At 39.8% G+C, this 26,820-nt stretch overlaps 1 protein-coding gene across 2 annotated transcripts in view; it reads right to left on the bottom strand.

The window, feature by feature from the left end:
* Positions 1-2,495: 2,495 nt before the first annotated feature.
* Positions 2,496-26,820, bottom strand: part of KIF25 (kinesin family member 25) — a 43,065-nt gene continuing 18,740 nt past the window's right edge. For both annotated transcript variants that reach the window (XM_072856268.1, XM_072856269.1), the window contains exons 8-15: positions 24,785-24,852; positions 20,310-20,384; positions 15,795-15,944; positions 14,535-14,711; positions 9,581-9,732; positions 6,857-7,054; positions 4,115-4,270; positions 2,496-2,871 (exon numbers count right to left, since the gene is read on the bottom strand). In XM_072856268.1, coding sequence (XP_072712369.1) covers positions 2,714-2,871; positions 4,115-4,270; positions 6,857-7,054; positions 9,581-9,732; positions 14,535-14,711; positions 15,795-15,944; positions 20,310-20,384; positions 24,785-24,852 — 1,134 coding nt within the window. In that variant the 3' untranslated portion in view covers positions 2,496-2,713. The remainder of the gene's footprint in view (positions 2,872-4,114; positions 4,271-6,856; positions 7,055-9,580; positions 9,733-14,534; positions 14,712-15,794; positions 15,945-20,309; positions 20,385-24,784; positions 24,853-26,820) is intronic.

The following is a 26,820-nucleotide window of genomic DNA, read 5'->3' as shown; positions in this document are numbered from 1 at the left end:
TTGCTTGTGCCCCTGCCATCCCAGAGAGCAAAGCTGTATTAGCAAATAGACTACATAGGCACTTTTAAAAATCACCACCTTTTTCCTGGTGCTTATGACCTCCTGTCTCAGTTTTTTTTAGAACACTTTCAAATATCACTTTCTTTCTTTCTCCCAGTGTTCATATGTGTGTTTCAGCTTTACAGTATCAAGATGATGAGGACTGGTTTATCAGGATAGGTTTTGGTCAACGAAGGAAACCTTAAAGTCAGCTCCATGAGTGTCTGTTACACCTGCTTTTCTAACAAAGCTGTTATTTCAAAGCTTGAAAGATCTGAAAACTAAAACAATTACAGCAGAGAAGTATAGGGCCTTGCACATGCTGTTTTCCTTGCTCCTCAGGACATTAGTTACATGTCTGAAGATCCCTGCCTCTCCTTTAGCAGGTCTGAGTGACTTTTCGGGCAGAAGACAATTCAGCTTAGATGCTGGAGTAAAGCCATTTCACCCTTCTTTCCTTCAGTGCATCACATCTGACACTGGAATTGAGCAATTACATCTCTATAACCCAGGAAATTCCAAAACTGAAAGGTCTTAGAGCAAAATGTTAACTTTGCTGCCCTGCATATCCTGTACACTTCATTGTGTAGGTCAAACACCGAGTGATACGCTATGCTGACAAGAAAAACAGGAATAGGGAATGCCATATGTGCACGATCTGGCAGAGTTAATGTTAATGTAGAAACTTAAACTTTTGGTATTTGCTGATATTTTGAGGCGTTTATTTCTCAGCTTTAACAATAAGCGTCGCTGCTTTTCCCCTACCACACAGGTTGTAAATAAATGCCAAGTTTTGAAGAGCAGCTCCAGAAAAGAAGCGCAGTTCATGACAAGTTACATTTCTATGTAACACTTAGGAAATTCCAAATCCTTAAAATATTTGAGGAACTTAGTTAAAGATGCTGGTGGAATCAGCTAGCCCTCCCTTGTCACAACCTCTCTTAGAGCTCTAATCCAGGCTGCTTTAGTAGCCTAGCTGTCAGGAGACTAAGGCGAGCTTGAAGCTGTCTGCTCCTGCATTTCATATAGCAGGCTAGCATTCCTTGCTCTGACACTCTCACCTGAGATTGCTTTAGTGACTGTTCAGCTTTGTAAGGTCCTGTGTCCAGGTTCTTTTTCTACCCATCTGTTACTGCTGGAATCAGGTAAAGTTAAGGCATTTTTAGCCTCGTGACATTATTTAGGAAAACACGTATTACTACAGCTCTCCAGTTGCGATGCTAATGTTCTGAGCACTAGAGCACTGCATGCACCACAGCAGCTGTTACGTATTCAAGGGTGAAATTCCAATAATAGTATGCTATATAATCTCTACATAAATATTTATGCTTGTGAAGGTTAAATGACTTGGAGTACTACAAACTCCAGCCTTTCGGGCAGGCCACTGCAATTTAAACCTTCTTGCGGTGACCTACCACTGACCTCTCCCCAGTCTAGAGGCAGAGTGATTGATGGAGGTAAAAATTCAGAGTGGATCCTGAGGCCTCTGCTGAGCAATAAAGCAGCACACAAAACACATTAGATGTTATCTGAACGCAGCTACTCATCTCAGAACTACTAATCTCTAACAATTGCTTAAATTTCCTTGGAACTTCTCCCAGTGTAACCTTCATTCACATACCCTGCATGATCTTGTCTCAACATTGGTGTAAGAGGGTGAAAGCCTCTTGAAGATGACAAGCATCATGTCATGAGCTGGGTTTTTGGTGTATTTTTCATGTGATAGATGGGAGACATGTAGTTATCCTTTTCTAATGTGCAGGCACATCTTCAAGGTTGTGATATGGTTAGCTTGCTTCAGAAATGCAAGTGAAACAACAGGCCAGACTACTACTAAAATGGTTGTACAACGTAGGTCCCATTAACCATTAGGATCTGTAGTTCAGGGCCTTTCAGCACTTATGGAGAAAAAAAAAAAAGACAAAAGAGGCAAAGCTGTAGTCTTCGTAAACTCAGCAGAGCTGGGATTTGCTCCAACCATTTAACCTCAGTGTGTTTTCAAAAAGTTGTATAATCCCTCATTTGCTTCCTAAGCTACATTTCAGAGGGATAACAGATACAGCCTTATTCCTTTTTCTCCATCTCACTAGTGCCATTATTTCCTACCTCAAAGCAGAGAACAGAACTCCATTCAATACAGCTGATGGGTTCCTTTACACTCCTACCTGTTGATAGTGCATTAGGAATGACTCCATCCATGCTAGACAGAAAAGCCAGCCACAATGATGTGTCTCATTTTAATCCAAGCTGAGGGGAAGTATATCACTTGCTGCTTTTAAGCACCGGGATGGTATTTAGACTCCTGTCTTCTACTAAGAAAACAGAATGCACCCTTGACCTTTCAGAAGCGAGCCATCCTAAATCAGGGCTCTGTTGACTTAGTTCTACTTGCCCAAAGGAAACACATCACCAAAACCATGTGTTGAAGTAGCTTTCCTAAAAAAGACTGATTTATTTCTATGCCATTCCACCATGGTTGGTAGCTGTTGTCAATACTTGGTATTATCTTTGGAGCAGGAACATTATCAGCAGGTTTATGACTTACTAATGCCATGTTGAGGATTGTTTATTTTATCTGGCAGTTGATATCTAAAAGAATGGCTTTAGGACAACAATATACATTTCAGTCTGAGGAACTCATTAATAATACTTTAATCCACAGGAGTCTTGGCTTTTATTTTGCTTTACTCTGCACTGGGAAATTTTTTTTCTTGACTTGTCCTCTCTGAACTTGCCGAGCACGAGTTCCAAATCCCAGAGACTGCATTGATTCTGTTAAGTACTTCTGGTCAGGAGAGATGCACAGCATCACCAACAGTTTAGCATCACCTCCTAAAAGCAGGAAAAAGACAAAACATACTTATTTACGTTATTATTTTCAGTAAGTTATACACTGGTAATGTATTGATCTACACAACAATGAGCATAGGCTACCATTGCTTTTATGAAGCAGAAGACTGTCTGTGAAGAGGGCTGTTGAAAACAGCTCCTTCAAGGGAAGTCTGTATCTAACAATATGATATTTGCCCCAGTAGAATAAATGTTTCATGATTTGTGATATAGAATTTTTTTTCCCCCTTATAGCTTCATCAGTTAGTCTGCATGTATGTTATGGGTCTGGGCACTTCATTAAGCTTTGTCAAATATTTGTAAATTCAGGGTAGTAGCCAAATGGCTTATTTGTGTGACAATAAAGCAAACCAGACTTATTAGCAGTTCATAGAGATTGATTAAACAAACAAGGAACTTGCCACTTTTGACACTTCACCTAAACAGTGTCACCAAGTCATACACCAGGCATGGTTAAAACCAGGCTCAATGCCCATACAGCATAGCTCCTAAACTCGCTTCTTTCTTTGGCTTTCCCTTTTCACAGTGGGGACTCCAGCACTAGGTGAAATTCAAAGTTCAAGCAAAATTAATAGTCTTTCAGAAGCTCTGAAGAACTGTTACCTTCAGTCACCGTCAGTGCCTTGAACTGGAGACTAAAGGGCTGATGCTTTCTGGCTGAAGAAAAATGGACTAACATACTATATAGAGGGACACAAATCTGACATTGCTGGAGGAATTACACTTGCTTTAAAACTATTTCTGCATAGGTGAGGAGCTAGAGAAGAGGAGGTGACCCAAACCCAAAAAGGAGCTGTAGCACAGTACTATGACTATGTTCTGTCTCCTTCCTTTGTCTTACTGCTACAGGGCACAATGTTAAGGAATGTGCAAGTAAGTGACTACACCCTGTAGTAATAAAGATTGAAGCTTAACTTGTAAACTGTACCTGACATGAAACACCAATGAAATGCAATTATTACCTTTTACACAATCCTATTAGAGATGTTGTGATTTTTACAATGGTATTCCTAAACTGAACCTTGGAAACGGCAAGGTTTAGCCAAATTCAGGAGTTCAGAGCTCTCACTGTGTACTCACACTGCTCCAAAGCCTGAGTCTTTGAATGGAGGCCCACATACAAGGGAGGAGTACAAGATCATCCTCTAGTTTTACATGACAAAGGAGGGGAAAGATTGGGAAAAGAAATCTATACTGTTAAACAAAAGTCTGAACAACCCCTCACCTACGGAGTCCTGAAGCAGATGCGTAAGTTTGCTGTTTCGATAAGGTACATGAGATCGCTGTTCTGCTATTGCTCCAAGAACGTCTGCTAGGGCAGACAAGCTGCGGTTAATAAATGATGTCTCTCTCAGCGCTGCACCTGTCACTCCAGACATACCTAGTACAGTGTAGAAAAAAGCAATGTAAGTCTAAGCAAAGCTGCTTCAATTGTAATTGTGAAAAATTCTGTTGCTGTATCATCTGCTTTTGACACAGTATTTTTTAATACAAATTCTGAACCATGACTTCCAGTCCACCCATGCCAAAAGCAAGATGTAGTGACTGTTTACTCCAGACTACCAAGACATTGTTAGTACTTCTACTCTGTGATGGAAGGTTAAAGAAAGTTCAGTGCCTGCAGATGGTCTGAAGTATCTCATGTTGAAGTTGATCTCTTCAGCCATACAATGCATCTTGGCTCCATATATATTATGGAACTGAGAAAGTAGTAGGAACACCATAAGATCAGACAAGACAACACTACTTTTGAAAACATCAGTCCACAGTGTCTCCAGTGGGAAGTCTGCTGTGTTCCACCATTTTTTATAATAGTTAACTGACCTGTCTGTATCCCTCAGGAAGAACAGGAGTGACACTGATGGCATAAGCTGCAGAAAGAAAACTGTACAACAGCCATAAGTGTGAGGGGTTTATGTTCACCAAAGTTTGTAAGGTGCTGTTCTTTGTGGTACGATTTGCTGTAAGGAAATCAATACAGGAAAACGATGCCCTTCTACCATCCACCCAGCACAGTTGTATGCAGCTGTGCTGCCCTTGAGCAACACTGGAAAGGTGTGGTCTACAAATCAAGTTGCACCGATTTCAAGAGGTGCTGCAAGCTCAACTCTATGATCAGTCTGGATGAGTGTGGTTAGAGTAATTAATTCCTCCTGTCCTTACCTCTGCCATTTGGGGAAGAGAAACTTGCTATAACTATTTAGCATCACATTATTCAAATTCAACCTTTCTTCAGGATAGTGGATGAGGTACAGATGCATCTGCAATCAGTTCTCATTACCCAGAGCACATGATCCATACTAGGCAGAGCTAATGGTAGAGGTATGGTCAGAAGTGGCTAACAGTTTCCTCAACTGCCTTCTGTCCCACCTCCAGAGAGGCAAAGAGACTGTGTACAGAGCGACTCTAGGGATCTTGTTTTCCCTTTAGGCCAGTATTTTCCCAACTGGGAGAACAAGAGAGGTGTTCAAGAGGCAAGTGTTAAAAGGTACAGTAACAGGGAAAAAAACCAGAAGTCTGGACAGTGAGGGCTGGAGAAATGTGACTGTAGGAGCAGATGGGACTGGAATGGTAGACTTTTTGCAGAGAGGCACAGAACAAAACAGAAGACCCTGCCACAGGGTGTCAGCAACCTGAGATAGGATGTATCTCAGCCTAACTTTACTAGGGTCTATGTCTACAGCCATCCCCTTTTATAGTCAGTGAAGGTGGACTCCTGAGACAATGGGTATCACCCTAAAGCAGAAAACTGCAAATAGGTAAGGGGGTACATGTTTAAACTGCTGATTACCTACATTTGGTCAGATTAACTTCCACAAAGCAGCATCTAGCTGAGTTTTCAAACTGAAACCTAGTTTGCTAAAAAGGGGCCACTTAGTAAATGATCCAGGATGGCTGTGGAGTTAACAAGGCAGGGTGCTGATGTACATTTAAAGTGCGTGAGATGCCTGCTACTGCTGCTCACTTAGATTTGTCCACATTTTAAAACAATTATGAGTTAACAGCTGCCCTCACTTCTATCAGAGTAAGTCCAACATCTTCAAATCTCCACCAGCGTAGCTGATGGCAGAGGTTAGTCTGCTGTATGTGCAGGGCCACATCTAACACTGATGTAAATGAGCACAGTTCTGGGCTTCACTGGAGGATCTGGCCCGCTGAGCCCCAACCCAAGTAAATGTTTGTCCTGGTTGAACTGAGGGAACAAACACACACACTGTTGCTCAGTTACATGTTTACCAAACAGTTTCCAGCACTTAGAGCAAATGAAAAAAATAATGTATTATATTAGGTTTCTCTGTGGAACAAAAGTTTAACAGTGAGCAACAGCAAGAATTCTTGGCAGTAAAGTAAAAGACTCTTTCATAATATGGTTCAGTTTTCAAAACATTATTTCTGGAATGGTACATTTGGCTGCATGGCTTTTCTTGGTAAGAAAGCTTGTCCTTTAGGAAATAATCAAGTTTTTTAAATTATTGTGCACATAGAGGAGGGGGGAGGAGGAAAATGCTTTGAAGAAACAATGAAAACAATATTATCTTTTCAACACTAACTTCCTCCAAGACTTTTTCCACAATAAGGCAGAAAAACCCACACATGGTGATATCAATTATTACAGATATTTGTAATATCTAAATAACACTTTAAACATTTCTGTACAAAGACATGCTAATTTTCAGAGTAGAAAAACAGGCCTAATAAAACCAGTCTGAACAAATAATATACCTATGATATGGGTAACCGCCCTGAGCTTATTTTAGGCTTATGCAGTCAGATTTTCAGTTAAACTGTACCAGTGTAAAACTGGAACAATCAGGCCCACAAATTTTGTTTATGTCAGAATCTGTGGGTTTAAACCACCCCCTGTATGAAAGCAGGGTAGCACATATCCCTACATAAAGAGGTAAAGGCAACTATTGTAACCTAGATCTGGGAGGATCCATGCCCAGAAACAGACACGTTTGCTTACCGACACACTCGCTACCAGCCAGATCCACCAGCTGCAATCTAGTTTTGACTTGCTTCAGTTTCTCAGTGGCTTCAAGTTGTGCTGGTGAAGAGGCTCTGGAAGAAGAGGTGGATTTACTGTCTCTCATTTTTTGTGGATAGGTGCAGGAAACCTCTTTATTTAGTCTCTGACTGGTTTGTTCGTCTTCCCATGAAGTACCTGGTTAATGGAAAAAACAAACAAGGGGAGCTTCTCACTGACACTGGAAATTGATATGGGGAAAAATGGGGCATCAGTAGGGGAAGCACAGTATCTGCTGTTTTAGGCTATTCTAACAGAAGCAATATAGAAGTCAGAATCAATGGCACAGGCAGGCTGAATGACTTTTTCTATCTTATTTAAGGTTTTGTTCATCAAACTGATCATACCAGTTGGTAACAAGACTTGGGTGTAGGTTCTATCGTATCTAATATAGCCATTGTTCACACTTTTATGTGGCAAACAAGAAGCAGGAGTTCAATAAGGACTTTAAAGGGCATTTTTTCATGTTTTAGATTGACTGCAACCAAAGTGAGATTTTGAATGTTTGGGAGCAGTAAGCTCTCAAGTCTGTTTCCGTGTATTTGAAACATCACCTGCTGGTGCTCTGGCAAAAAAAAATGTTCATCCTCCCTCTTCTATTTTGTCCTTTGCTACTGTTCGCTCTAGACTTCCTTCAGCCCTCATATGCCACTGTTGCATCTCCACATTATGAGCTATAAGCTTCAATAGCATTACTCCCACTTGTTCAGGTTTCAGGTTGGTTACCTACTACTCCTGGTAGTTCTGTAGCTGCACTAGACTGCTTCATATCCTTCCTCTTCCTCAGCAGCAGCATCTGGCTTTCACTCTCTGCTGGGAAGGAAGAGGAAGACAGATTCTCTTGGAAAGCTGCTTTGACATTAGCTTAGCAGGATTATATGCTAAAGGGCTTTCCCAAAGCAGTTTTGCTTTTCATCCATTGCTCCCTCTCTCTCTGAAAGACATAAAAGAATAAAAAGCGCACACTCTGCAACAGGTAACAGAGACAACAGACAGACTCTCTTGGGGACTTAAAGAGTCTTGTTGCAATAGTACAAAGTTCCCAGCTGCAAAACTTGAGTAAGGAACAGAATGAATTGGGTTGCAGAGCTCTGTACCTCTCCATCTAGGCTGTTGCTAAAACCCGAGCTAGCTGTTCACAGTGTAGATGGAGCAGCTGTGTTGGTTTACAAAGAATAAATGGCTTCAGGCCATACAGTGTAAAAATAAGTGTCTCAAACTGAAGAGGAGCGAGAACAAGGAAATTAAGAAACTGCTCTCCTCAAACAACAGGTATTACTGAAACAAAATGCTAAAAGACCTTAATCAAACCTGAAGAAGTGCTGGCTTGTCAACTCTGGCTTTAGGTGCAGAACTCATCACAGACTTTACAACTTTTTATTTAGTGACTTAGATCTCCGGTGTGGAGATATTTGACAGTTGCACCTAGCTTTTAAATCAGGAATTTCTCCTTTTAAACAAGACAATGTGCTGTCACACTGCTATAGCAAGGTCCCATTTGCAGTGCTGCTCTACCTCCCCCGTATTGCACACCTTCATCCATGCACTATGAGCTGAAAGCCTGAGTCTGCATTCAACATAAATTAGACGCTTCTGTGGAGCTTTGCTGCCAGACAACACGGTGTAGTTGGGTGACTGCAATTCAAAATGGCAAAGGGAAGTCTGGACTAGACGATGACTGGTGCACTACTGGGGCAAACACTGTGTTTTGAAAAGTAACATCTGTCTGATTGACAAGAATCTGGAACTGGCTAGAACCAACATATGGAATGCTAGAGCTGCAACTTGTGAAGTAACTGTGTCTTTTGGCAAGGCCCATAGGTAAGCGAGGGCACTATTTGTTCTGTTTTGCTAATATTGTCAGTTTAATTTCTGATGGCAATCTAAGGGAAAAATGTTAAATATTTTCCACTTTCTAAAACCATATTGTTGTTGCAGAGTATGAAGGAGATGGACCACAGCACTGGAAGCAGAGAGCCTAATTACAACATGAGCAAAAGAAAACAAAGTTAACCCCCAGAAGCTGAAGTCATTCCTAAAGCAATAAACCGGTAAGCCTTGGTGTGGTAATGAAAAGTAGAAATACAGGTTTTGCCATAGTAAATAAGACAACTATGTTGTCTGTTCCTACAGTGGCCTATTATTAACAGTTCAAGAGACTCTGAATTTAATGGACATTTTTGCAAGGCAGCGGGTAAAAAAAAAAAATTCTTTCTCACCCAAAAGCATATGATGATCCCTAAAATGCATGGTTAGCTTTACCACAAACTTAGCATGAATAATTATAATATGTCATACGAAGTGATTTAACTACTGTATTTGAGTATTTATCTTATTGATATCTATCTTATAACTTATCCTATGACTTATAGATAAAGTTAATTTCATTAGTTGTTTCATGCTATAAAACTTCAAGAACTCTGTAAGTCAAGACATGTAAAGAAAAGTGAAAAGTTTAGGAAAGTGAAAGTTTCAGTAGCATTCAGAGATCAAAATGGTCTGTTACTTAAGAAAGTATGCAGAAGTTAAACAATGGAAAAGAACTGAGGGAATGTATTAAACATTGGAAAAAGGAGGAAAAAACAGTATGAAAATCTCTCAGTCCACAGACTGTTTTTCAAAAAACAACTGTCTCTAGATGTATTTTAGTAACATCCTACTTACCAAAGTTATCTCCAGAGACAATTGTGGTTATGGTCAATGTAACTACCAGATGAGAACGAGAGGAATGAGCATGCACCAGTGTTGGGTGCCTGACTCTCAGCTGTAGGCCTTTGTTGACTAGATGCAAAAATTCAGATGCATTTTCAACAGTCCTAAGAAGTAAAGAAACAAGCAGAAGATTTAACTGACTCACAGGAAAAATCACACAAGAAAGCTGACAACTTATACGTGAATCTGAGCTTTTCCACTTCCCCTCTTTTCTAACTTCTTATAGTAATCTCGGATGTGAGCTGCACAAACAACTGTACATAGACTTTTTCAAGGTGGGACATAGTCCAAGATGAAAATTTAAGACAAAAGTTGTGATGTAGTACTGAAAGTGCTGAAGAAGTGGCCTGCCAGCCTTGCAGGTCTATAGGTACTGTAGCTCAGCTCTAGAAGTGACTGAAGTTTCTACACCTCCACACTTTGGAAGAAAAGACACAGACTTAGACATTCCTGGAATCTCCAGTCTACAGAAGTGGAGTTGTCCAGTTTATCTTAAGGTAGCTCCTGTTCGTTGGGAGGTACAGAATTAGGGCAAAAAAAAAGAAATTTCTCTGGGCCTTTGGAAATAATATTTTGCAATAAATACAGAATCCTTGGAAAAAAGTTCAATTCCACTGTTCAATGAGCAGGGACTCCAGCACAGTGTCAGAATAGATAGGCGTAAGTTTATATAGACCATTTTATCTTGTACTATCTGCTTTCTTTTCCAGTTAAAGGAAATACTGCAAGTATGACCAATCAAAGGACAAAAACCTAACACAGAAGGTGAAATAAACTGATTAGGTAAAGAAAAAAACTACTATGATTTTCCCCCAGGTTTGCAATGATTAAAACAAATGAGGTAAGATTGCCTGCCCTTTCCTTTCACTGCCTTCTTCAATAATCACTCAAGTTACATCACCTAAACATTAGTTTCTAGATAGGGGTATAAATTATTATGACTGCATATCACAGCCTGGTTACTGAATGCCCTGTAACACCAGCACCATTAATAACTCTCCTGACAGGCTACAGGCTTGGTTCCACACCACTGCAGTCAGCAAAAGCAAGCATGTGATAACAGGCAAGGCCTGACTTAGATTTGGCCAATTTCAGTGAAAGTCACACTGGGCAGAAACTTATCTTATGCTAAGAGCAGCCATACTTGAACAGTTTAGAGACAAAAGAGCTACACCCAGCTAAAACAGTTTTCTCTGAAAATAAAGCAAGGGCATCTGAAGAACAGAAAAACACTTAGCCACACCATGACACTTAAGAGAAGCAGCCACCTAAAAGCAGTTCCCTATGTAACCAGGGCTGCAGGAGCTAAATGATCACCATAGACTTTGCCAATCAATCCTGAGCCACACATGCTGGCCTCCCCTGTAAGATCTCTGCCTCTGTGCATCCACTCGTAACGTCTCCATGGTTGGTTGACCTGGCACCAGCAGGGAAGCAGTGGCTCTAGTTCCTACTGTCAGAGAAGGCAGAGCCTCGCACTGGGGTGATCTGACTATTGCTTCAAGTCCAAGGAAGCAGATCTTGCCTTCCTGAGTTTTGAACTGCATCTTCCAATAGCTAGTCAGCCAGGACTGGACGGCTTGAGAGGTTAAGTACCCTTCACCAGGATGCAGCAACAGGCAATCAGCTTCTGCAAGCTGCTGCTGTGCACTGGCAAGGGGTCAGTGCTACAAGCTGCTGTCCTCTAACTAGCATTTGCAGAAGAAGATAGGCCTCAGCATATGCTGTCAGTGCTGGTCACCTACTGGGAAACTGCAGTTGACTTTGGAGGTAAAAAGCATCCCCAGCCTAGTGCTGCAAGCTTGGCACAGTAGCTTCTCAGCAGGACTGACAGTAATAATTTTTTAGTATAATCTCTACGACTTTATCATGCTGTATGTACTGCACGTTCCAGGACCAGATTCTACAAAGAGAAGCCCTGTTGTGGTTAGGTTAAAAATTTGATGCTGAATGTTCTCCAAAGTCAACCAGGCCATAAAAGAAGAAAGAGACTGAGGTTTTTGCGATTCAGTAAGATGTACATGTTAGCAGGAAAGAGACTACTGTACTTTAATGGATATATGGAGAAGCCAGTGAGACCCAGCAGGCCAATATATTCTAGATGAAATATTATCACAAATGAGGATGTGTTTTTATTCAAAGCACCAGCTGTTTACTTTAGATTTTGGGCAGCTGGGTGGCCTCATTCAATGGTTCCCTTACTTTGTTTGGGTTTGCTTTTTCTTATTAACCTTTATGTGTAATTATTAATATAACCTGTTTATGAATTTATTAATATAACCCATTTATGAATTTTTTCGCTGCTTGCATTGTAACTGAGATACAAGTCCATATTCTTATTTATATTTGCATTAGAATTGAGTATTTCTCAATTGATTGAGATAAGTGGTTTTTAAGAGGTGCTTAGTTCACGACACCAGGTTCCTTTACCATAAATTAAAATTTACAGAAATAAATAGAGCAGCCATTTTATTAACTAGAAGAACAAATGAAACCTTATTGCAGCTTCTAGTTCTTGTCTCTATGGCACAAGTCCAGCTACATCTCACGTCTCCCTTCCCCAAAGCCTAGGAAAAGAGATGGGTCACCCACTAACTATGCAAAGCTCCCTTGGGAAGGGGAGTAGGCATTTTTCAGGAATGAAACCAGGCCAGCATCTTGGCTACTGAAATACCATAATTAAAAATTACTTGGAGGTTCTGATGAAGCAGGAAAAATTCAGCTCCCATCATACCCACACTATGTGCACCCATCTTCATTTTCGAAGTCATACAGTTCCTTTCTTCTCTAGTCAAAGGCAAAAGATTAGCTCCTTCAAGAAAGATTCAGCACACACAGGTTAGGCTCTGCTCCCAACCTCTTCTGAAGGAGTTTTTCATTCCCTTGACAGCAGAGCCTTAACCAGACACTAAAAGTTGGAGTAGAGTCACAGTTGGGGAAATCCAAGAACAGAGACTGAGAGAAACCCACGAGTCAGCATAATACAGACAGAGAGGGCAAAAGGATTCATCACTTCAAGCTCCAGTCATTTTTCATTCATTCCATGCTCTTATGGAGCATGCAGAGTGCAAGCAAGGATGCAGAATTTCTCTGGAAATCATATTTAACCTCAAGACTGAAGAGCAGGCATATCCCAGATACAAATGTTAATCCTTCTAGAATATTGCAGTGATTATTATTTTGTAGAAAAAAAAGAGAGTTATATAGCCCCCATGGCGAAGAAAACTACTTTACAATTTCTCTGGGGTCCCACTTTCCTATGAGCAGTTCAATGGCTAGAAAATACAAGTCAATAAATGCATATAACTAGGTAGAATAAAAGTATGTTTGTGCAACCCTCCAGTACATTCTTGTATTTTTATCAAGGCTTTCTGGCAATAGTATAAACCCACATAAACAAACAACTACTAGTCTGCTTATGTGACTAAGTCCCACAAGACAAAAATACTGCCTTCAATTATTTGCACCGAGGGTGCATTTTATTTTAATTGGGGGGGGAGGGATGCTTTTCATGTCTGACTTCTAATTCCTCCCGGAAAAGTAGAGATTAGACCATGACAAACACTATTATAAAGAAGTGAAGAAAAACATCACGTTTCCCAGAAACGTAAAACACTATAATACTGTGCTAAACAGTATTAGGGCAAGATGTTTCTTTTCACAAACGTTATTTGCCCAAGGAGCAGAAAATTTTTTCTGTGTTTCTAGACCTCTCTGTAATGCACAAGCAGAAATGTTCCCTTCTAGAATCTGTTCACATGCTGGGTGCTCACAGGGAGATGTCCAGTAGCTTAATTCCACTGGGTAGCATCACCTCTCTGGTGCCACTAGTACTGCTTGTCATAATTTTTTTTGCTAATGTTGATTGAATACTATCATAAACAACACACCCATTACTAAAATGAAGCATCTGAAACAGATTCACTCTTGTTAATGGATGAATTGTTATGACCATGTGATTTTTACCAAGTAGTTAGCCAAGGTGTTTTATATATAACAAGAAAGTATTATACATTTGCTTTGTATACTACACATACCTAACACCAAGAATCATTCCCACGTGTACTAGAACAAGCCTTTGTAATCCTTAGTAAGTACAAGAAGGCATTAAAATGAGTATAGATGTAGCCTTAAATACCTTAGCTCTCCCTACACCGTCAAGATGTGTAAATAAGAATCAAACTTACCACACACTGACTCTGGAAAGGTATACATCTTAAAACTGAATGGGCAGAAGCTTAGCTACTTCTTTGCTTTTAGTTTGAAGAACCTGGATTTTCAAGAACTATGGGTTCAAGTGCCAGCATATCAATTCCCACTTTAATGCCTCCAGTTATGAAAACAGAATACTAAGCAGTGTAAGATGGGTATTTATATTAAAAGAGCACTTAAAATTTTATTCTTTCTAAAGTACTTTTTTTTAACTCCAGTGTGTGTAGGGAAAGCTAACACTCTACAGCTGCTTAAAAATCTACGAGAAGTACATACATTTCTATTATAATCTGTAGATTTTATAATTTGGTAAGACTGAAGGGAAAGTGCTTTGTGACTGGGTTACCCCTTCTTTTTCTACTGCTGACGAGATGCCCTAGATCCAGCAAAAATGAAATACACAGCTATCTTCAGGCATTCTGAGTGAAAGGCGCTTAACACAGGAGTATAACCCAAACTAATTGTACTGTTATTTCTGAAAGTATTTTGACATTTGCAGCCAACTGCAGTCAAATAGACTGAACTAACAGAAACAGTGAGAACTGCTCTTTTGCATATGGTAAGGACTCATTGTTTAGAAGTCTATCATGGATCACCAGCCTATACTGGTGCCTATAATGCAGTTTTGTGACAACTATATATTGCATTGACACCAGATCATGGCTGGATGATAAGGATCAAATTGTGTACTTACTCATGCGTAAGTAATGGAACATCGCTCTTTCCTTCTCTGGTTGTGACAACATCACGTTTGACGCCAAATACTTTTCCACAACTGTCTTTGGCCAGAAGATCAAAAATTTCATTATTATATACTTCTACAACAGAAACCTCAACCCAGTAACTTCCTGGTGGCTTTTCTGAAATAAGCCTGGAGAATAAACATAGGGAAAAAAAAAAGAAAAAAAGCCAAAAAACATTGGAGTCAAACCCCAAGTAAACAATCTGTAAATAAAGATCTATTCTTTAATTGTAATCTAATTACAATCTGATAAAAGTGATTAAATATCCACAGCCGTGGCTTTGCCTCATCCACATGCTAATGTTAAGCTGAAGAATCAGAATATACAGCTAAATTATATGTGAAGCAGTAAATAAAACTTCATTTTCCAAACAGCTGTGCCAGCTTAAATTGTTTTTCTCCACTAGCCTCCCTCCCTCATGAAGATTTTTTTTATACCATTTCTCTGTTGGATATTATTGCATTCAGAGCTCAAGGTATGATAAACTCTGGCACAGTGCAAGCAATGAACAGGCAGAGATGGTAAACTGCCCAGCTAGATCTGTAAAGAGGTTATCTGTCCACAGCCTCAGAAAATTCATAAATTAAGGGCTTGTCTATTCAGGAGAGTGTTTACAGTTAAACACAGTTATTCTGGTACAAAATTGGATCTTTTATTTATCTTATACCATTCTCCAAAAGAAATAGGCTTAGCTGGAAAAACCTCTAATGGCTCTTCTGTTACAACCTAGCAGCGCATCTGTTCAAATCATGCATTAGGTTCAACTAAAAAAAAATCTAAGAATTCTCAACGCAAGAACAGATCATGGTTAAAAATTCTACTATCATTCTTCTTGGGGACTCCGTTCTAATCTGGATCCTCTTCATCTATTCCAATTGTAAATTTTCACAAAACTTGTAAGAACTTAATTATCTTTTGGACTCCCACAACTATGACTGAAACATATTCAAAAGTTAATTAGGAGTCTGAAAGACAGACAGATAACACACAGCAAGACTGCATAATCTTATTCTATTACAAAATCAGAGTAAGCAGGAGAGAGACTAGAAATCTATATCAAAACTCATCTATCGAATGGCAGTTAGAGAAGCTATAAATTAATCATTGTGAAGCTGAAATCTGTAATGATAAATACATTACAAACATTATTTCATCCTTTCTATAAAGTTTAAGGTGACTGCCACTGACACGAGCCTTTACTTAGTTGTTACCTGAACACTTCTTGGGTAGCTCGAGGAATAATTCCAAGTTCTGATTCATCTTCTGTGGAAAATGCAAAGTTCTCCTCTAACTGTGGTCCCAACATTGTGTATGTCTTCCCACTTCCAGTTTGCCCATACGCCATGATACACACATTGTACCTGAAAATTAAAAGGGCCTTCATTTATTTTACCATTACCAAATGTGCTTGTTAGGTGGCAAGTCAAACCCCAAACAATTTGGGAACACAAACTGAAACAAAAAAGAAATACACTGCCCCTCCAGATTTCTTTCTGGAGATCTCAAAGTCTGACAGAAATTGAAGTACTGCTCATAACATCGCCTAAACAGATTTTATTTTTTAAGCAGAGTTGAAGGGATGCTTTTAAGCAGAGTTTAAGAGATGCTTAGCTTGGAATAACTGATGAGGTTAGACCTCCTGTCTGCCCAACTTCCAGTTCATGCACTACTGAGCTGCTTGTTAATCACCTCCTGAACCACTGCAGTTTACAGTACAGCATTTTAAAGTAAACCATTGCTGGGTTTGATTTGTCTTACAGTGCTATGCTGCAAACCACAGCACTAATATACTAACAGCTGGGAACAGTAAACTCTTCAGCTCTCGTAGTCTTTTTCAGGCAGGCTCATCAGTCATAGCCCTCAGTCCCTGGAAAAGATAAGACAGCCCTAATAAGAGGCACAAATTTTAAACCAAATGCATTAGTTCAGTATAAGCATGCAAAGACTACTCTGGAATAAAGGTGGTAGGAACTGCTCTGGTATGGACTTGTAGAAGCTGAAAATGTACAATGTCACTGCAGAGGTACAGGCACCTATGAAACACAATTCATCATCTTCTGAAGTAGACACGTAAAATACGTCTAATGAACAGAGCTCTGAAAATGCCTGTTTCTTCGCGCTGAAAATAATAAAAAAAGTCCACAGCTGTGAGGTCTGTTGTGGATGTCTGTGGCGGAGAGATCTGAATTTAGATGTATGAATCCTATCCAGAAAGTGTGTTTCTAACACAGTCGGATCAAAGTCAACTTCTTCAGCAAAACAAGTGGGTGGATTCAAATGTATCCAGCCACAGTACTACTTTGTATCGAGGACACTACTGTACTGTGCAGCTGAAGGTTAGTCCCTACTCAGCTGTGTCTGCTCTGCAGCACCTGCCAGCACCTTGGTGTTGACCACAGGACTGTGCCAGCAAAAACTCTTGGAAGACATGCAGTTATGCTGACAGGACTGCTCCTTCCCTGGATTATCTCGTTTGTTCTGAGACACAACATTAGCAGAACGTCCATACACGGCGAGTGCTTTGCAGTATGCTGAAATTTCTGCTCTACTAGAGAGTTGCAAGAATGGGCTTGCTCCTGTTCTGCCAGGGAGTAAAATTTCACTGCCTAAGCTATACCTCCTCCGTGGGCAGACCTGAACAGCTGCCTTTGGTTATCCAATGCTTTTCCTCCTATCAAAAATGTTGTTTCAAGCACACGCCAGCAAATTTCAATGAACACCCCTCATCTGATTGTTTTAAATTTATGGTTTCAAGTCATGAAATACTTACACAGCCATTGCAGAGAAATATATTTACAGCAATTTTTGCATTTTAAACATGCCTAGAAGCAATTATTTTTGGAGGATTATTTAGAAAGCTTTCTCTTGTTAGAAAGAAATGTGGTCTGATAAGCAACACAGCAAATACCTGGGTACCCCTTCTGGGGATGCAAAGTCAAAGTTGTAGTCAGTGAACCTATAGTAAGTTCCCTCCATGTTTCAGGATGCAGAATATAAAACAGAAGTGTAGTCATAGATTTGATGAAGTAAAGGAGATGAGATAACTGTCACTGAAAATAAAGAGCACCACAGCAAAATGAAATGTGCTAGAAATTAGGGCTGTAAATCTGAAACAAGGGACTTCTCTAAATATTCACTGCTGACATAACTCTACTTGCATTTATGTCAGTGGAAAAGGTCCCACTAATTTTGGTAGTTTTCAGCTAGGCTAACAATGAGCAATTTTCACAGTTCCACCCCTAATGCACACTGCCTTGCCAGCCTGTAGCTTATTGAGACTTCTAGCCCTGCTTCAAAACCAGAGACTTTTAGAACCAAAAAGGGAGCCAGAAGTTTGCAAGTAGTAGCTTTCCTTAGGAAAAACAGAATGCAAGTCTTTTTAGAAGTCTCTCAAACTTTCATATAGTCCAGCTATTTAAATTTTCCTTAATTGCTACTTGTTAGAAAGTAAGCATCATGGACAAAATAGTTCTGACAAGATACAGATGATACGATTAGAAGCTAAGCAGACAGGTGCTTGTAGCATTGAAGATAGAGATGCAAATCAGGTATCAGTGATAACTTCTCTGCCAAAGTTGAAACAGTATTTCAGTAAGCCCATATGAGCTCAAACTATCCAAAGCAGTATTACCTAAGTAGGCACAGGAGAGAATGAATCGTTGGGCGATTCAACAAGAAGACAAGCAGCAGACTAGTTTATATTTACCTTGTCTACTTCGTTGGTGTTCTGGTTCCACCATAAGGGTTTCCAGTAGAGCAATCTGAAAATTTTGGACTATGATTTACCTATGTCTCCTTCTCCACTCTGCTTCATTAGTTATAGTCTTGTTTCAAAAACTTCTTATTGTCAAGCTAGAATATCAATAGTTTCGTAGTATTTCTGTCCTGAAAAGAGTGTGGGTGTTCAGTATAGCAAAGTTATCACTAGCACAGAACACTGTTAAAGGAAATCAAAGGAGGAGAAATGTATTCTTTAAAATAAACAAACAAGTTTGATTCTTCAATGCTGTAAAGAAAAGAAATATTATTTTACTCCCTTGCAGGCCCTGGACGGCTAACTGTAAACTTTGAAGCCTGCTGTACTTTGTCTATTTTGCATATCGGACAATCTTTTCTTCCTGTATATTTATACTGAAAAATGAAACAATTCATTAAGAAAGAAAAATAAAGAAAAAATAAAGAAAAGGAGTGGAACACTCCTTTCTACTTAAGCTAAAAGTTGTTACAGGCCACTTTGGAGCCCAGACTAAAACGATGAGGAGCAGCAAAAAGGTTAAGGTTCAGACTAAGTATGTCTGTTTCCCATTTACAATGGGAAGGCTGCTGAGAAACATGGCTCACGTGCACAGCCTTGCTTTCCCAGAAAATCTGCTTCTGTTTAAATGGCACTTCTGGAAGAACAAGATTACTCTTTTGTTTTCAATAACAGAACATTTCCTAACTGAATATAAAAATCCTAGCTTTTAGGACAGGATTCTCTCAATGTGGAAATTAGAAAGTGGAAAGTACAGCAGATCAAGGTACAGATCAGATACGTCTGAAGATACATAGGCAACAATTGAGCCAAGTTCATTGCAAAAGGAAAAGCAGAGAGAGAAAACAGTGGTTATAAGGACTTCTTCAAACTCCTCCAACCTAGTGGTCCCTAGGTTGCTCAGCTATGGAAACTGTGGTTACTCATCCTTGGTAAACTAGAATAATGCCAGACGGGCCATATAGGAGTTCCCTTAGTCTAGGTAGCCCTTGCGGGCCCCTCTGTGGCATGCATAAAGGGATGGCTGGGATTTCCCAATATCCTGATATGCCTCTTCTAGGCTGCTTTTAAGAAAAGGAGACTTGGAAACTTCAGTGTGCAGACTGCCACTGTTCAACTATGCCACTGTGGATGGAAAGGGACTGGTTTTTGCACTACAGGGAGGGAAAGGTCCATGACAGCTCTACAACCACCCTCTACAATTGAGTGGAATTGGAGCGGGGGTGAGAAAGGAGCAGAAAGGAAGTTTTGTATTAATCTCAGTTCAAGCCTCAAGGATTATAACTATATGCACTTCAAGGCTGCTTCGCAAGAGTAGCTTAAGTTGGCTCTAATTTAAATGAAGAATCACACTTCATGAACTTTAGTGGCTAGAAGTAATTACACATATTTGTTAGTGGTTGTTACTGATCAGTTTTGTATTCAAACCAGAATTCTGTTTTAACCCCAGTGCCTGAAGGAGCGTTAGAACTACGACTGAGGATGCTCAGTTCTGGTTCAACCAGGAATTGATTATATCACCTCCTATGGCCTGTGCTGTACACAAAAACAGAACAAATCAGATCAGACAGTGGCCCTGGCAGGCCTTTCATGTATGAATACACTGTTGGAAAAGATCGTACTGTGTCTACAACTGAAAAACCAGTTACAAAACATAACCTACTAAAACACAAAAAAAGATAGTATCCTCCATTAGAAGCAATGCTTAAGTTTGCCAGAAAGATACCAGAGAAAAAAACATAATTTTTTTCCCCCCAAAATTTGTCTGCTCTGCTAAATTTTGTAAACAGTGCTTTCACTGTTTATATGAGGAAACAATATTCACTTGGTGTTGAGTAGAAAGAGAACAGGAAAATGCAACTGCAAAGCCACAAAACTTGACAGGACTACCACTATTGAGTAATTTTTTTTAATTGATGGATTTCAGTAGATTATTGTCCTTTAGCTTTCTTACTCCCACCTTTTAACTTACCCATCCAGGAGAGATGTTAGCAAAGGGGCCACATCTGCAAATACTGTGTCTTGAGACTCTGAAGCATTGTAAACTCTGAGGAGTAAAGTGCAATGATTAACTGAAGAAAAAATATAAATATGTTGTCACAATACGAGAATACAAACTAGGGAAAATGTAGGCCAGTGACATAAAACCTGTGACCTGCCGACATTTCTATGTCCGGGGACTGAAAATTAGAACTCCAAGGTTCTCACGCACTTTTTGGGAGCGGCTGTTGTCTGTGCTGGAGGGAATGACCCGCAGGTGCACACTTGTGGCTCTCTGAGCTCATCCTAATCCTTCTGTCTGCCTCTCGGGCAGACAGAGTCTTTTTTCAGGCTATACTGGATCCCTGTTACTTTCTCCCACCTATCAGACTGGGAAATATCCCTGGTGCCCGTGTCTCCTTTGTGTCACACTAAGGAAGGGAGTGGTCAGGCCCTTCAGATGTGGATAAGGTTGGGGAAAAAAAAAAAGAGGTACAGAGGCTGCAAACTTGCCTTGGGACTTGTCTCAGAAGAGTCAGTGGCAGAGCAGAAATCAGAAGGCCCCTTAGGGTCATGTTTAAGAATGGTCACGTTCAAAATGTCTCTGTGGGCAGCATCAGCCTAAGGTATTTCCATCCCCACCCCTGCTCAACTATCTACTCTGAAATAAACCCTTCACACTCGAGGGAAGACTTTCTTTTACATTGTGATGTGGATTTCAGACTCATTTTTAAACAGAATGAAAGACAATTAAATTGAATGAGTTATTCCACCTCTTAGAAAACAGCAATGACAGTACAATCCTTGGGCCAAAACAATGATGTCTAAAACAACTGCAAACGTTTTTTCACATTCAAGGGGGAAAAAAAAGCTAACACAGGGCTCTTCAAAGAAATTCTTCCTCCAACCCTTTCAACTATCAAGTTTGTACAACATAAAATCAAGACCTGAAAATAGGAAATGATCAAAGGGAGGAAATTCTGATCGTAAAATGTGGACATCCTAATTAATTAATTTCTTCTCTAGCACACCAAAAACGTATCCTCCCCAAGATTACAGCCTGCAGCAAGTACTGTTTATACAAGATGAACAGAATCTAAAACATGAATGTCATTAGCCACACTTAAGTATTTCAGGTATGACTGTTTAACTTTGGAAAAAGCTTCCTTTTCTGATATCTTTCTGTTGTGATTCTTTGTTGTTGTTGTTTAGCTCTGTTTTCCAATGAGTGATGTGCGTTCTTTATAGCTTATAGCAAAATGACTAATTAGAAACAGGAAATTTGGTAGCAGCAAACATTACAAAGCATAGTTACTTTCCTGTGTATATAGTATACTAGTACACTTCACTTAGCAGTATTCTGCAGTTTGTATATGATACTACAAGTTTAACTGAAGTAAAATATAGTGTGCTCTTTAGCATTTACTCAAGCCCCTTTGTATATTTGACCAGGATCTGGCCACTACAGTCTATAGCCTACACAAATGCAGATTTTGTATTCATGTTCTCCATAAATAAGACTGTACAGAGGGATCACTGATAAACAGATACAGAATTAGAGCCAACCCACTTAGTTCAGCATTTTGTTCCTGACAATAGCCAGAGGAAGGAGCAAGAAACACTGTACTGGCTGGAGACACAATAATTCTTCTCTGTGTCTCATCCTAATCCTTAAAAGCTGTAAACTGGCCTCAAAACTGAAATATGAGTTGAATCTCTGTTTCAAAAAAAATATTGTAAGAATTAGCATTCAGTTTCTTTTTGCATCTTGCTGAATTCTTGGCCTGGAGTAACATCCTGTGGCAACGTGTTCCACAGTCTAATTGTAAGTTGCATGAAAATGTACTCTCTTTAATCAGGAAAGGAGCACTTGTCTGGCTTGATGGACAAATACTGCTTGTCTTGCCATTCCACTGATGTGCTGTCATACTACACCGAGAAACCAACAGATATGCAGAAATGTGGCACAGTTCATACTGGGAGGACACAGACACCGAATAGCAATACTCCATCCTTGCTTTTTATGCATACACACATATGCTTCAGTAAACTTTGCACATCAAAGTTGCAAGGTCAATATAAGAGAGCAAAAGCACTTCCAAACATTTTTCTCTGTTTCATTTATCATCTGCAATCAATGAAATACTCATTAGCACCAAGTCCTCCACCTTAATCAACCAGGCCTCTAACAATATGTGTTGAAATTATATTTTCATCTTAACACATCAAAACATTTCAGAGCTATTACGTAAAAAAAACCCAAACCTTAAAAAGGTATTTTAGAGATGAGAACATTCATACTGTCTTCGCTTGCTGTTGATGGGTTTTGCTGTCTAATAAAGCAAACAGATTGCTACCAACCACAACCAGCGCTAGAATCAACCAGTCTTAGTAGTCTGCACTGCAAAGTAGTATAGCCATAGCTAACTATGTCAGGTTCAGGTTCTGGTAGCCATTCACAGGAAAGGCACGGGGCTCTACGTTACGGTAACTACTCCAAATATTTATTCAACTTCCTAAAGAGGTTTTACTGCCACTACTTAGCTGCTGTGGTTCAAATGCTACCAGTACCCAAATGAAGTAGTTTAAAGTTGGCTTGAACTAGTTTATGCTACACTGTAATCACAGCACTGGCTGAAGCATGGACACCCACTTAATTAGCTGTCTGAGACCATGAAAGATGCAGCAAATCCAGAGAATCTCTTTCCATAAGCCCATGTATTTTTACCAGAATGATAACAGATTTGTCCCTGTGTAGCGATTAAAATTAATTTCACCTTGAAAATTCTGAGCTTCTTTTTTATTTTGCTAACTGATTCACCAATAAAATTATAAAAGCATAACATGCTGAAAGCTGGAATTTTCTTCCTGAGCTGAAATCAAATATTTTGACATTTATTAGTTCCATAAAACTTTGCTAAAAAAATAAACATTTTTTAGTTCATAAGAACCATATGCTCTTCTGTTTATAAAAAAGAGCTGTGCTGGGACACTGAAAAAACATTCCCCAAGAACTGCATTCTTTGGGGGATTTACATTTTTTTAACCCTTTTCTGATATCAGGATCTATACCACATGTCCAGAGTCACAGCACCTCTGGAGTCCTGTGTCAATACCATTAACTGTGTTACTCTAGAGTTGAATTCCAGCATTATTCTGCATTTACTTCAACTGGTATGGCTGTGTTAGGTGCAGCTGAAGGGCGAGAGGAATTACTTCGAGTAGCTTAGCAGACATGCAAGGGGGCCATGTACCTTGAGAGGTCGCATGTGCCTTGTATCAAGGGAGTCCTATAACCTATGGGGTCAGTAAAGCTTACCCAAGATTTGCATTATCTCAGGAATTTTCAGTTGTTTGGTGGCCTACAACAGCAGTCCCCAGTCTTCGTGAATAGAAAGAGGCAGCATCTGAGAAGGATGCCTCAAGGAAAGGGTGAATGACTGGCAGTGTTTAGCAAACCTACAGCAGTTCGGGCTTAACAAGCTCAGACCTTAAGTTTAAACCAGGACAGATAATTCATGTTGGATACATTTGACTTTAAATCAAGTTTTGCCTTCAAGCAAGGAAGCATGAAATTGTCCTCGTGTTCTGTTTCCAGAGGGTTTTGAAGCATGGTTAAGGGTAGAGAGCCTACTGTATGAGTCATTGCAATGTACAGATGCAAAGTTTGAATTAGAAAAAAAGACATGGGGCAAAATTTTGTATTTTGTTGTTTACAGAGATCTCATTTGTATTAATTTAACGCTTCATTCCTGTTTTCAGAGGTTCAGGTCAGCTCCATTCTGAAAGAACATAAGGCACCTTTCAGCCTGACTCCCTGCAATTTTCTGTCATGCAGACTGACTCTCTGGTGTCTCATAAGGCACAAACACCAATTAAAACCCTTATCACAGCTGGTGCACTCAAAATCTCTCTCATCTATGTGGATTCTTGAGCATCTAATATGGAAAGTGGTCACACTACAGCCTTTCCCTCGGGGACCACTGATTTACATGCCACTACTCTGTCCTGCTGTCTATGTTCAGGCCATTTTAACTCTAAGGTAAAAGTAGCATGGCTGAGCATCAAGTCTTACAAGTCCTCAGCCCAGTTTCTGGCTCAGTCATGCTGTATGTCTAATGCTGAAGTCACTCAATCCACCTCAAGTCCTTACCTTTAAAATGTGGATAACATTTCGCTATCTTGCAACATGTTGCAAGGATCATGAGAGCTACTCAGACTGTGACGAGGGTCAAATAGGTCTCTACACAGGTTTCAAACTTAGGCATATCAGTAGTCTTCACTGAGAGGGAAGACTAAGTGCGTCATCTATATCCTGAAGTGCATTATTCTGTCCTGGGAAGAACATGAATACCACATAAATAATAATAAAAAAAGAACATTACCTTCTAACCAATGCCTACTAAAAAATTAGCCTTCATTATACAAACCTTCCAGCCATCCAGATTGCTACGGAGCACTACCCACCTCTCAAACTGAAAAGTCTTGTTTATTGATGCATGACCGGGACGGCTACACTTTACAAGGACAGTTTCCTAAGAGAAAAGCAAAATACTTACAGTTAGTATCATAGGCGCACACACACACACAAAGAAATATTTATCATTTCTAATGTTCCAGGTGACAGCAGTAATTAAGGATCATGAAGTCCAAGGCCCTTCTCCAGCAGTCACCAACACGTGAGGCTTTAGAGCCTGTATACTGCAGTGAACTAGCAAGACAACAAGAAAGGATCTCAAAATACATTCAGATTATTAAAGAACAACGGATACAAAATATGTGCACTTAAGTTCATGAGAAAGATCCAAACCCTTACCTGAACTTCTCATGTGCTTAGAATGCCACAAACAAGCGAACCCAACCTCCCTAACTGCCACCACAGGTAGAAAAAATGGCAAAAAAAGCCCCTTTTATTATGGGCCAGTTTTCACAATGCCTTTTCAGATTGATTCCATATATATTTGTGCCTCTTCTGAGCAGAAGAGGCACATTTCATAGAATAACAAAGCTAGTCCACAACTGTGAGAAAGAACTGCACTAGCACGCTTGGTATAATTCCACGAGTTTTTAGTGGAATCTACTTTCCAGATGGATTATATAGTAGTTTTTCAAGTCTGACAGATATGTAAGCAGCTCTTTGAACTATTACCAGAGCATAATCACAGCAGTCTGGCACGCCTTACATAGCAACTTCTGTGCCCTTCTGCTCCTCACGGTATATGTTGCTTAATTGCAGAGAAAAGTAAAGAAAAAAATGTGGGGGTTTACAACAATTTGGGTGGAAGCTCACTAGCACACAAAATACTTAATCTAATTCAAGGAGGTTTCCTAGCTTAGTAACCTGTGGTTACATTACTGCATTTGATGGGAGTGCTGAAATTCCTACTGTGCTTCAGACAAGTAGCTTGGAGTGCTCAACTAATGGCCTTCAAATGAGTATTGCCACAGAATGAAGTCATAAAGAGCTGAGCAAATAACGACTGCATAACAGTATGTCCAGCATGCAAATGGCTAATAAAAATAAAATTTCTTGGTTTGAGTTTACAAGTATTTCTTCCTCTTTGGAGAAAGCCAATGTATCATTATCAACCTAATGATGACAACACTGACTCCACAGAATGAGCTACATTATCCATCCCAGTACTGGTAAATCTAGCAGCAGTAGAGATGTGAGTACAACACTGCTACAAAATGGCCTGACAAAGAAATTCTAACAGGATCAGTAACCAAAAAAGCTCTGGGGGAAGGAGGAAAAAAGAAAAAAAAAAAAAAGGAAAAGGATACAGAGTTATGGAACACATTGAGATATCAAATTTACTTGCAGACCAGCTTTCCCTAAAGCGAGAAATGGGACAGAAAAAACTCTAGTTCCATAACATCGAAACAAAAGAACTGTTAATAGGCAGAAGTTTCATATAAGCATTGGTAATGGCCTTCCTTTCTCAGGAGATGAGTATCACCATAGCTGCTGGCCTACAGAATTTCATCAGGTTTCCCTGTCAATAGTGCTTGTGAAATCCATACAGCTGTCTCACATGAACACTGAAGAACCTTTTTTTCACCCCAGAGGCACAGAATACTCCCAGTCTGAGTTCTTTCAGGGCAGTATGAATCATGGAAATAACAAAAGGATACTTCATAAATATTCACAATCTGTCCTGACACTCAAGCCTGACTCCCCAAGCCTGGGGAGCAGTTCAGTGAGTGAAATTCAGTAAGGCAGAGAAATAATTTGAAATAAGTTATATGGAATAGTGGATACAGACATGATCACAAAATCCAGCTTTGATAATCATCATTTCTTATTGCTTGTTACTGCACACCTGCTGAAGGCTATGCCCCCTTTCCCAAGACTACTGTTCCACAGCAGAGCCAATGTAAGGGAGACTGCGACTGCTCCTCATGTTTCACTGTCAACTTCAGTGCAACCAGCTGACATAGCACTGAGGCGACACGGACAGCTTAAACGACTCCCTGCACTGGGTAAGCACCAGGGGAAGAAA

Source organism: Ciconia boyciana, chromosome 3 (assembly GCF_034638445.1).
Source record: "Ciconia boyciana chromosome 3, ASM3463844v1, whole genome shotgun sequence".
NCBI classification, from domain to species: domain Eukaryota; kingdom Metazoa; phylum Chordata; class Aves; order Ciconiiformes; family Ciconiidae; genus Ciconia; species Ciconia boyciana.
Note: the sequence above shows the minus strand (reverse complement) of the source record. Positions and strands in the feature narration are given on the sequence as shown.